Consider the following 12,638-nt stretch of genomic DNA (forward strand, 5'->3'; position numbering starts at 1 on the left):
CTATAATATATGCATACGATATATATTAAAAAAGTTTGTATAAGATAAAAAGAAAGTCTTGCATTTTATTTTAATTTATAATATTTATAAATTATTATATTGTTTAATGTTACTGTAGCAGACTTTTTTAACAAATACGTTTGTGTTCTCGCAGGGGCCGGCATGGGACGGCAGAAGTGGCGTTCACACGCACATGACTAATACTAGAATCACCGATCCAGAAATATTGGAACTTCGCTATCCGGTTATACTTAATCAGTTTTCGCTTCGACTTGAAAGCGGTGGTAATGGGGCGTATATTGGTGGTGACGGTGTTGTGCGTGAGATGATATTTAGGTAATTAAAGACAGTGTTAAATATCAAATTTATATCAATATTATTATTTGTATAAATTTTTCTCCGAGTAAAAAATTCAATTTTGAGATTGATAACGAATTATTGTGTCGGCTTTATTCATAAGTATTGTTGAATATCTGTTTACAGAGCTCCGATGACTTTATCGGTATTAACCGAACGGAGGGTGCATCATCCACCTGGATATGATGACGGGGAGGAAGGGGCATGTGGCTTAAATATTTTAATGCGGGCTGACGGCAGACGAATCAACTTAGGTCCGAAAGCTGCCATTCCAGTCTATGCAGGGGTAAGCAATTTTACATCTTTCGCAAGTATGTAATTATCATGAATGTCGGAAAGAATTGATTTTGCAGATAATTGCATAAAAGAGATAATTCACATGTTGCTATAATGACTGATATAAACTGTATAAATACTTTACATAAAAATAAAACAATACATCTATATATAATTGTTATAAAGTATAATTACGCCGATAGCAATAAATGGACAATTGATATACATTTATTTCTCTCGAGGAAGTAATTGCATAATAAAGTTTAAAGTCAGCGTAGCGGAGAGGAGAGAATTTAAGGAATACGCAGAGATGAAGATACTCTATCTTTAGTAATGGTGAAATCTTCTATAGTTTATGTCGGCTCGTAAAGATTTTATCCCGGTAGATAGAATCTGCAGCCTACCGCACTTTGTACATTGCCACGCAGCAAGGGGTAAAATAATTTCCTTTGCAGCTGTGTGCGCGTGTTATTATAGATAGTAGCCGTGTTTTAAGTTTGTCGTGAAAACGCCACGTGTTAAACAAATGTTGAAACATAAGCGAGAAAGCTTCGATATATCATTCTCAATTATAAAATAAACAAAACGAAAATTTTTTCGGAACCGCACGATATTATGGATTTGAAAATATTTTGTCTTGAAAAATTTATGAGAATTTGGCAAAAAATGGCAGGGTAATGTATATAATTAAAACAATGTATAATATAGTTTTCCTAACATTTTCTACAAAAATTTTTTACGTTTATCATAATATTTGAATTCTTTATATTAGAAATTATGGTTTATAAGCATATATAAAATACTATAGATTCCGTATGTTTTTCTAGCTAAATCTTTAAAAATTTATCTCTTGTCCTGCTAAAAGAAACCGAGCATTGTACATTCTCGCAGAGACCTGCGCCTTGTGATTTTTATAATACTTGTTTTCTTAAGCGAGATAAAAAATATGAGACGGGTCGAGGAAAGATGGATGAAATACAGTAGTAAAGGGAAGAGGCGATAAAAACTATACAAGTGCGCGCATTAGCTGACGCCAGAAAAATTTCTTTTCGTAGTTACCGGAGCATGAAAGCCGGCAGCGGACATACATTTACATTTCCGAAAATTTTGTAGCGCCGTGGAATGTAGGTGGCAATTACCATGCAGATATATAAACCGGAATCTGCCGGTACTTTTGCTCCTTTCGTTACACCCATGTTTTTCTTTTGAGGCTTGTAAAAAATATTAACAAAAAGTTTCTATCTTTTTCGCATTTAAAACGGCATCTTTATGGTCGTTATCACCGGAAAATATTCCACGCGTTGGTGGTGCACCTCATTAAAAAGCGGATTGATGCGTAATTCTGAGAATGGTGATAAAAAAAGAATTCCTAATGCGATTTTATTTAAAAAATATAGTTTGTAATTATACAAGTATCGTGTAGACAGAAGATAGTTTTCATTTGTCACAGTCTTCTGTGTTGTCTAATAGCGTCTTCCATTGGGAAGAACTCGCAGCACTGAGTGCTTGAAGTGTATATCATTGGTAATTTTAATGAGCATAATCTGAATGCTGCACATTTCATTGGGAGTGCAAACTACTTTCAGTGAACATTGAGAGCATTTTGCACTCCTAATGAATGTGCAGTATTTAGAACATCTTATTAATATCTTATTAATTAATCAATGATATACGCTTCAAGCACTCAGTGCTGCGAGTTTTTCCTAATGGAAGACGCTATAAATGCTTAAATGCGACATTATGAATTCTCGCGCGCCTACATGTTTGCGTAATTTAAAAAAAAATATTTATAGAGATCGTTTTAATAATGCTATTTTTATAATATATTACGATTTGCAATTAAATGATAAATTCGTACATAAATACTTCCACGTTTTTCTGGATACATATAATATTTGAAAATTTTCTATTTATAAATTAAAAAATACTTTGTTTCTACATCACGTGATTTGCGTTATAAATCTCCATTAATATGCGATATAATTTTGCGGCAAGAGCGAAAGCAATTTTCCAAAAATTTTGATGACGTTATTTTGTGGTGCGATATTGCATCGAAGTTTCGATAGAATAGTTTCCAGCGGTTTAGTCAAAAGTTGAGATGCACATAGCTGTGTATGAACGTGTAAAAACCAATAGCGGCGTAACATTACTGCTCTTGTCGCGCTTCTCACTACATTTAATAATTATAAACTTGCAATATAATGATGGTAAGTTTGACTGTCGGCGACACTTTGTAATATAATAAAATACACCTTTATATCCATTAAAGCATCTATTAGCACGTTATAAATTATTATTACAAAATGTATATCTTTACATTTATAATAATATTCAATGCACAATGGCAATATAAAAGTAACAAATACACGACAGCAACAATAATTATTGTTATATTTTATGTAATTGTGTACGTATATATCTTGCATTTTATATTAATAAGATTAAAAAATAATATTGTATAAATGTGTTCATTTTTAAAAAGAAATTAGTATACTGTAATAAAGGAGAAATACATGTCTTTTTTTTTTTTTAATATAAATCAACTTTTAGCTTTTCTATTGCCAATGTAGTATTTTTATTTCACCGTAATTCAATAAATATGTAATTATTATTATTAAGAAAAAACTAAGCTAACAATTTTTCATAAAATTTTCTTAACAGGATAGATTTATTATGGAAACTCCAGGTGGTGGTGGTTACGGTCCCGTTAGCAAAGAAGGGCGAGCAAAGGAACCTTCAGTTCTATCTTCGAAAGTTTACGACTCTCGGCGTCTAACAACAAGACTTTCATCAAAATACGAACGTTCGAGATCTAGCAAAAGTTTGCGCAATTTCACAGAGCGCGGAAGTCTTTTTGAGTACCGTATGGCTCAGGAATCTGTTTAATAATATAATAATAGTTATTGCCATAAGCGCGATAAATTCTAATGTGAAAACACATTCCGGAAAAGCGAATGTGACTAACATTAAATATGAAGATGTATAATATTAGTAAACTGATTAACAACAAATTTTCATCAGTTGAACATAACAATGTTTATGAATATAAAAAATAATACATTAATAAATTGATGCAGTAATATCAAAAAAATATTTTATAATTATATGGAATTGTGGTAAAATAATTGTTAAGATATAATATTACATGATTTGTTGTAATTTGGATGCGGAATTTTTACGATTTTTTCTAGATGAAAAATGCTGAGGAATTTAACTAACTTTTCTCAACAATTCGTTTGCGCATGCAGTATATTATTTTTGCTTTGTGAAAAAGATAAACCGAAATATGTATCTAAAAATAAAGAAAATCTGTTTTCCAATTATATTAATCGGATTGCCGATGCAATTAGATTATTTTAATGGACTTACGATAAACAGAACAATCCGTTACAAAACTTATAGAATTTTGCGTCCTGTTATGTCTTCTTATTTTAATGTTATATTATTCTTCTCATGTATTAAAAGAATGTTTCAATTATTATATATTATTAAGCATTTATTTTAATAAAAATATTCTTATATTCTATTTTTGCAAGTCATCATTAAATTTTCTTTAATATTTTCCATGAAAAATATTATCCCAATAATTATATTTTATTTTTCAAATTTTTGTCATTTATTTGATTTGTACCATCGCTTCCAAGTCGATTGGTTTGCGTCCTCGAGGAATCGTCAATTCCTAGAGGAATTAAATCTGCTGCGGTTAATTTCCTCGATTTGCTAGTCCGTTCGATTTGCGGCAGATGCAAGATGGCCGTCGTTTCATTTCCGGCACGAGTAATTACTGACCGAAATGTCATCGCGGTGACCTACATAGTGGCGGGATTATGATTGCATTTCCATAAAACATTATTCAAGTTCTTCTAACAATTTGCTGGCAAAAGATTATTTTTTTTTGTACGCATTCAAAATATGATGACATTATAAAAAATATTTGTATTATCTTTTTACGTGTAAATATTATTTATACACTTTAAAGAAATTAATATAAATATTAAATATTATATATATCAAATATAAATATATATTAAATATTTGGGCACCTTAAAAGCGCTGGAGAAGCGCAAAATGAAAATGTTTTATATATTTAATAATGAATTGCTTATATCGCGCGTAACAAATAGAGATAATATGATTTGTACATGTCATCTTATTTTTCCAATTACATTTTAATCGTGCACGCATGATACTTTTACGAAGTACTAAAATCTGTAATTTTATTGCTCTCGATGAGAAAGACATAATTTCAACGAATGAAATTGAAATGACATATTCTTCGATAAGTGTCTTTTTCACGATAGTATAATATCATGGTGGCTCGATGCGATTATTCTTGTCGCTGAATAGGAGACGAACGAATAGGAACGTGGAAGATAGTCGCTAGTAAAAAGGGCAAGACATCGGCGAACTCAGGCGAGAGGTGACATCAATCGATATTTTACAATGAAATGGAAATCGAAGCCAACACTTCGACAGAAGAGCGAGAAAGTACGCGGAATGCAAACATTTCCGAACAAATTTTTATGGCGTGATTTTTACGAAGTTGTTACAAACCACACTACTGGAATCGGCACTATTCTTAAAAAAGAACTCATCTCATCGAGATTTCGCCGTTTGAAACTCTTATGGTACCGCGTGCTCTTTATGGATGCGATAGTCCCTTCTTGAGATCTCGTCTCAGTGGGTTGGGCGACAATGTTATTCTTTCCACTCTGCTGTTCGACAGTCGTAAAAGATCATAATATTGGACGAGGCTATTGAAATTCTACTTTATAATTTCATCATTTTAGATTAGAAGATTATGCGATATATGTGTGAAATTGAACACGAAATATGGTAGTAATGAAGAGGACTAACGTCTATATATTGAGAAAACGAATTGTATTCTCTTTTATGAAGAGAAAAGTATCTATATTTCTATAAATATAAACTACATTAATATCCAAAGTTAATTAAAGATTTCAATAATTTGAAAATATATAAAAAACATGTTCCTAGGATGAATTTAATAATTTTATGTTCTTGTTATATAAATTATTGTACAAATACAATATATATAAAAAAAATTATTGCTATAATTAATTTAATCTACAAGATTAATAACTATGTAACTTTAAAATATGTTAAGATTTAATATATTACAATAAACGCAAATAAAAATAATACGTCTTTCTACGAGAAACCTTCACGCATGCAAAAATACAACACACAAAAATCGGCAATGTTGACGATGGTTTACATATTCGCGATATGCTCAGAACAAATATGCTCGCAAAAGTTTATTCAGTGTAGTATATACAAAAAAAAATGATAAAAGAGAAATGTATACATATTCTTCGCTTGCATTTGTGCACAAACAGATGAAAGGATAGTATTATTCTGGAATGTAATTGTAATTATACGTGCGTTCCTGTAGAAGTTAGTTTGCGGAAATATACGCACCATTGATAGCTGTTTTAATTCCGTTTTTGAAATCGATTTTCATACATCGCCGGCAACAATCTCCCCATTTTTTTACGAAAATACAGGAGAATCATATGTATGTATATTTTCTCGTTTTGCCTCATTCACAGTCGTTTTTTGCTACTTAGCTTTTGCATACCAAACGCGTTCTTTTCACCAACAGCGAGAACATGATGAGAATACTTTCGAGAGTTTGTTGTCATTCAATATACAACGATTCTTAATTAATGCGACTACACTTAGTATGTTAAACTTTTAATAAAGTATCTGATTTGGGACATTCTAATTTCTCTATCTCTCTCTCTCTCTCTATTAATATTTCTATTCGTTCTACATTAAAAAAAATTATGTAGTTGACATCTACACACAAAACATTAACGTAGCAAGAATTGCAAGAAATAAGACAGTATTGTGTGCATGTTTTACTTTCATGTGCATCAGGATAAATGGAAAGACGATACAAAAATCGAGCGGAATAGAAATGCATTGCTCGCAAAGGCATTGTTACGCGGGCAACTTTCATGCCGTCGGCTTTTTCCTTCATGTTTCCCTCCTTTTTTTTTTATTTTTCAACTATTCGACAAAGTGTTTCTTCTGGTTCTATTTTTGCGAGGTTTTGTAGGTTTTCGATCCGCTTCACTTTTAACTAACTGTTTCGCATGCCCGCTTTTACAAAAATAAAGAATGAAAAGAAAGAATTATATATAACGCAGCGGAAAATGTACGAACTATTCAGTACATATAAAAAGATCAGTAACATATAAAAATATATATCTGTAATATTTTATATTTTAATATGTTGATATATTCAATATTTATAATTTCAACTAATCTCCGCCATGAGTGTTAATTAAATAATCTCGCTAAATATTTGCACACATATTTAAACAATAGATATTTAACAACTTTACGTTTACTTGAGAAATTAAAAATAATTTTTATATTATAATATAAGTACACATATGTCAATAGCAAAAATTAATTGGCAATAATGGATAATGACACAAATAATTTTACATATATTTAAAAAATTAAAACAATCGAGAGAGAAAGATGCGTGATTTTCATTTGAATCTACGTTACAGATTAACGTACATCATAAAGAGGTTAATGTTTCGATATGTATTATGCTGCTGAATTTATAAAATCATTTTTATAAGATTTAGCAAAATAATGTCTTTTATCATAAAATTTCATTGTGCGTTAATAAAAAATCTAAAGTTATCAAAGCGGAATTTCGCACAGGATCAGTGTGGTTGCGGGAATAAAAAAAGCTGGGGGTTTATTTTGAGAAAATTAGCATTCAAATGGACAGGATACAACAAATACGGGCTTTATACACATGATGTCATAGATTACACCGATCCTGTAGTATGCGAAGCACTACGTCGATTACCAATGGATATGTTGGACGCTAGGAATTTCAGGTAATATATCATAGACTTATTGTTAGTATGGATTCTCTCTCAGTACTAGAGAAAACAAGATTCTCTTTCTCTACATAGTTCTAGAAAACAAAAAAATATAAACAGTATGTATGTACATCATAAATATTTTTGTACGTAAAGTTATGAATTCACAAAAGCTTGAAAAAGAGAGAAAAAGTAAATGAAATGTTAAGATTTAATATATTACAATCATAAATAATATAATATATTATACATTAATTTTTATTATTAATTTCATGTATCATGTATTCTGCTTTTTTTGTAACATCTAATTATGCTATAACATAGTCTGACATAAAATACATCAAAAAGTTTCATCACGTATTACGTGGAGTCGGTGCCACTATGCAACTCATTAGAGCACATTGAGCACGACATGGGATGCAAAAGTGTTCTCCCGCGTTTTAAATAATTCCGACTGTCGTGTATCACGTCTTGGACATTCGCTAAATTGCATTTACGCGCACCTAATCTAAGATATACTCGTATATACATATATATATATATATATATATATATATATATATATATATATATTACATGACAAAGGTAAGATGAAATATATATATATATATTGTACGAACTATTCAGTAACATATAAAAATATATATCTGTAATATTTTATATTTTAATATGTTGATATATTCAATATTTATAATTTCAACTAATCTCCGCCATGAGTGTTAATTAAATAATCTCGCTAAATATTTGCACACATATTTAAACAATAGATATTTAACAACTTTACGTTTACTTGAGAAATTAAAAATAATTTTTATATTATAATATAAGTACACATATGTCAATAGCAAAAATTAATTGGCAATAATGGATAATGACACAAATAATTTTACATATATTTAAAAAATTAAAACAATCGAGAGAGAAAGATGCGTGATTTTCATTTGAATCTACGTTGCAGATTAACGTACATCATAAAGAGGTTAATGTTTCGATATGTATTATGCTGCTGAATTTATAAAATCATTTTTATAAGATTTAGCAAAATAATGTCTTTTATCATAAAATTTCATTGTGCGTTAATAAAAAATCTAAAGTTATCAAAGCGGAATTTCGCACAGGATCAGTGTGGTTGCGGGAATAAAAAAAGCTGGGGGTTTATTTTGAGAAAATTAGCATTCAAATGGACAGGATACAACAAATACGGGCTTTATACACATGATGTCATAGATTACACCGATCCTGTAGTATGCGAAGCACTACGTCGATTACCAATGGATATGTTGGACGCTAGGAATTTCAGGTAATATATCATAGACTTATTGTTAGTATGGATTCTCTCTCAGTACTAGAGAAAACAAGATTCTCTTTCTCTACATAGTTCTAGAAAACAAAAAAATATAAACAGTATGTATGTACATCATAAATATTTTTGTACGTAAAGTTATGAATTCACAAAAGCTTGAAAAAGAGAGAAAAAGTAAATGAAAGAGAAAGAGAGTATTACCCTCATTTTTTTCCTTAACATTTTATTAAATAGCTATATCGCGATTGCAAATTTGATCTCATTAAAAATTAAAATTCGAAATTAAAATTTACAATCTTAGCAGTTATTCAGCCAACGTCGTATATTACGTTTTTAAACTTCGCAGCTACTTGTAGATTCTTTAAGATTTATCTCGGATATGAATGGTTGGCTTGACGAGAATGTCGTCGGATGCGTCAGCGTATTGCAGGACGCTTCAAAGACTTGCTAAGGCACCACTTTTATTAAGTGCTAAATTCGCTTAACGAGGTCTTAATTTGAGACCCGGTAGTCAGCGCTCGTATTCTACTTTTGATACCTGTTTGCGACGGGTAGTTTTATTTCCGGCGAGTACGCTTTTCTAAAATTGTTTTTCTTTTTCTGTCTACGAACTAGAAAAGAGAGAAAGAGAGAGAGACAGACATTCTTGTGCCTTTTTTTTATTACAAGCTTTAGGAGTAATCGCTTTGCGACTATATACGTAGCCAATTTTCAATTAAGGTTCTTCAGTGGTTATCAAATAAAGACTTTAACAGTTTTGTACGCTTTGCAGGCTCATACGTGCTATACAACTGAGTTTTCTGAAGATACATCTGCCGAAAGAAAAGTGGATCACATATGACCAGGATTTGGAATATCGATACCTTGATCCGTACATGAAGGAGATCGAGGCTGAGCAAGCTGAGATAAATGAGTTTGATTACCACAATTACAGTGATAATGATTCGCCAAGTGGCAAAGTGAAATAAGAAAAAAATTCTGTGGTTCTCCCTCTCTCTCAATGTACATATATCAATAAATTAAATATTTTACATGGAATATCCTTTTAAACTAATTTTACAAATTAGTTTTTGCGAATAATTTGTTGATAAAAAAATACAATTTCTCTTCCATATAAAGAAATTTTGGATAAAGCTTCTATTTTAAAGCATTATTTTAAATTAAATAATATGATTATCTTCAATGCATTAATGTACATGCATGTTCCAGAAATAAAGTCGGTAATAAAATAATTTGTTGAATAAATGTACACACGGGATTAAAATACAAAACATTGAGAGATTTATTTTGCTGTTGCATATTAAAATTTTTCTGTATTTTAATTTTATTTGAAAATACATTTGCTTCAGATCTATACAGGTGGCAATTAAAAACTAGAAGTGTTCAACTTGCAAGTATATTGCCAGTTGTCAGAAATGCCACTTTGAGTTTACTATGAATTAAACGTGAAAGATTGATCAGTCGACTGATTCTCGAATATCAAATGCAACAGCGAACAGTTCTGCAATAGTTTGTCCATGTTATGGTTTATTTTATTTCACGACTTTTACTTTATTTATATCGCAATAAATTAAATAAATACATGCTCATTTACTTTAACCAACTAACTTTACTGAACTAATTTGATCAATCTCAAAAAACATATCTGAATGTAATGCAATTTGAAGCACTGACCGCAAATTTAAATCGTATACCGTAATGCTTTTGCTCTTCTATTTGCATCCGCATGTTACCTCGAGAAATGTATAATCCACGAATATGTTTACACGGAGTTTACGATGGATGGCAGGAAAACGTGACTTCATTTTGCATAGCAAAATAAATCGACGTCACGTATACTTGGTAACTACTGATTTTCGAACTTCCGAGCGTTGTATTTTTGCGAGCATATCGGAAAATTGTCATTTTGCGCGAAACATTGCACGAAGCATGCATAATCAACGCACACTTTATTTTCATATAAACGATCTATAGCATATCGATCTTTTCGGGATAAAATTCTCTCATTTTTGATAGATAAAAGTTTCATAATTTTGTATAATTTTTTTTTCTTTTCGTGAGTGTAAAAATGAAAGCAAGCCTGATAATCGAACCCATTTAATGTCTAATCGGAAGTAGACTAATTATTCTGTATTTTAACGTGCGGCCGCGAATATTGCAAGGTTGCATTTAGAATTTTTTTCCTGCGAGGAGAGAGATTCGAGTTAATCGCGGTAACGCACGATCGGCATTGACTTACGAGTTAAAAAGTTTGTCGCGGTGGTTCCTGCGCTCTTACTGTGAGTTAGTCGATACTTGGCAGTTCGCGTTCTGAATCCTTTATGATCTTGCGAGGCTCACGGAAATGCCTGATGAATGGAATAACGTGAAAACGCGTTTACGTTTGTCGCCGAGATATCGTATTCACCGCACGAGTGACGCGATCTTTCTCGCGAACGGTTTTGCATAAATCGCGAATAGGCATATTATGTCATTATAATTTCTTTATAAATTTTGTTCAAATTATTAGTAATTAAATAAATGAAATTAATTTATTGTTAATTAATTCTTACCATTTTTTTACCATGTTTGTTATTATATATAAGCGTGCTTCAAAAATTAACACCATGTACCCCACTTCAACAACTACATCCGCAATCATTATAAGAAAGTTTATAAACCAATATGTAGCGTTTAAACATGAAAATACAAACGAGAACGAATGGACGACTGAATAATTAATTACATAATAAATTAAAAATAAAGCTTACGTAGTAGTCTTTAAATTAGTCCTCAGATTATTGCTTTAATTTTGCGAAATAAGGTGATATTTTCTTCGTACTTTTTGTTCCTTTCTTTCCTCTCTTCTTCTGCAAAATGACGCAAATATGAGTAATTTTCTAAAGTGCCGAACAAGAAAATTCGCGCGCTTATTCAGCCAGAAACAACGCGGAACGATGTTAATTCCCGGTTCCCTCGGACATTTAATACGCGCCACGCTTTCAACGACCGGAACTTCACTAAGGCATCTCTGAGAGCGCAGCGTTTCATTTGATAACTCGATAGCTCTAACGACGACGCCTAGGATAATCGTGCTGACAACGTTCGCTTCAATTGCGTTCGCTTCATTTGATTTGCCTCTTTGTCCGGCTTGCGTCAAGCGCGAGTCATGTCAAATTAAGGCAGCTATCGATTCTCTCAAATATTTCGGCTAAGTGACTTTAGCCCCTTAGACGTAAAGAGATATCAAAGGAAAGAAAGAGATATCGATAGGTCCTGATATTCCAAAAGCATCAGAAGAGATTGTAATAAGTACCTTTACCTTCTCTAAGAGAGAAAAAGAGGAATTATAAATTATGAAGATAATTAAGATTTAATATCGCATTTTTTTTTAACGACAATGTCAAAATGTCAATATTGTCCAAATTATAAATGATTAAAAAAAGAAGATAAAATTCTTTTCCGGATTAAATTTTAAACCAAAAATTATATTTTTATTAGTTTATTTCAAAAATAAAGTTTACTTTAATAAAATATTAATTTAATGCTCAGTTATAAAATATAAAATTTTGAAAATAACTATTTTTTTTAAAGAATAGTTGATTTCAAAATAAGCAGAAAGATTAGCCGTTAAAAAATAATGCTCGACAAATTGTAGAATATCTTATAGTAAATTCTTCATTCTTGATCAAGTAATATTTATCGAGTTTTGGCTTTACAAGAAAACTTTAGTTTTGTTTTAGCGTGAAATAGATAGTTATCTATTTTAAGTTTATTTATACAGTTCAAATCTATCATTAATTTTCACTAAGAAACTCTCTACGTTGTGGACATGGGTACAAAATTGC

At 30.9% G+C, this 12,638-nt stretch overlaps 1 protein-coding gene and 1 long non-coding RNA gene across 4 annotated transcripts in view; one reads left to right on the top strand and one right to left on the bottom strand.

The window, feature by feature from the left end:
• LOC115244941 (5-oxoprolinase) overlaps nucleotides 1–9,958 on the top strand; it is a 17,765-nt gene extending 7,807 nt beyond the window's left edge. For 2 of the 3 annotated variants that reach the window (XM_029822964.1, XM_029822965.1), the window contains 3 exons: nucleotides 155–336; nucleotides 484–643; nucleotides 3,295–3,724. In XM_029822964.1, the coding sequence (XP_029678824.1) occupies nucleotides 155–336; nucleotides 484–643; nucleotides 3,295–3,519 (567 nt within the window). In that variant the 3' untranslated portion in view covers nucleotides 3,520–3,724. Of the gene's footprint in view, nucleotides 1–154; nucleotides 337–483; nucleotides 644–3,294; nucleotides 3,725–6,709; nucleotides 6,715–7,388; nucleotides 7,524–9,583 lie in introns of those variants that run through there. The other variant, XM_029822967.1, reaches the window with a different exon arrangement.
• The window catches only part of LOC115244942, a 16,040-nt gene extending 3,896 nt beyond the window's left edge, over nucleotides 1–12,144 (bottom strand). Inside the window, exon 1 of the long non-coding RNA XR_003885460.1 lies at nucleotides 11,562–12,144. This is a non-coding gene — a long non-coding RNA (uncharacterized LOC115244942). The remainder of the gene's footprint in view (nucleotides 1–11,561) is intronic.
• Nucleotides 12,145–12,638: the final 494 nt, after the last annotated feature.

The sequence above is a fragment of the Formica exsecta genome, unplaced genomic scaffold (assembly GCF_003651465.1).
Source record: "Formica exsecta isolate Colony F162 unplaced genomic scaffold, ASM365146v1 scaffold893, whole genome shotgun sequence".
Taxonomy (NCBI): domain Eukaryota; kingdom Metazoa; phylum Arthropoda; class Insecta; order Hymenoptera; family Formicidae; genus Formica; species Formica exsecta.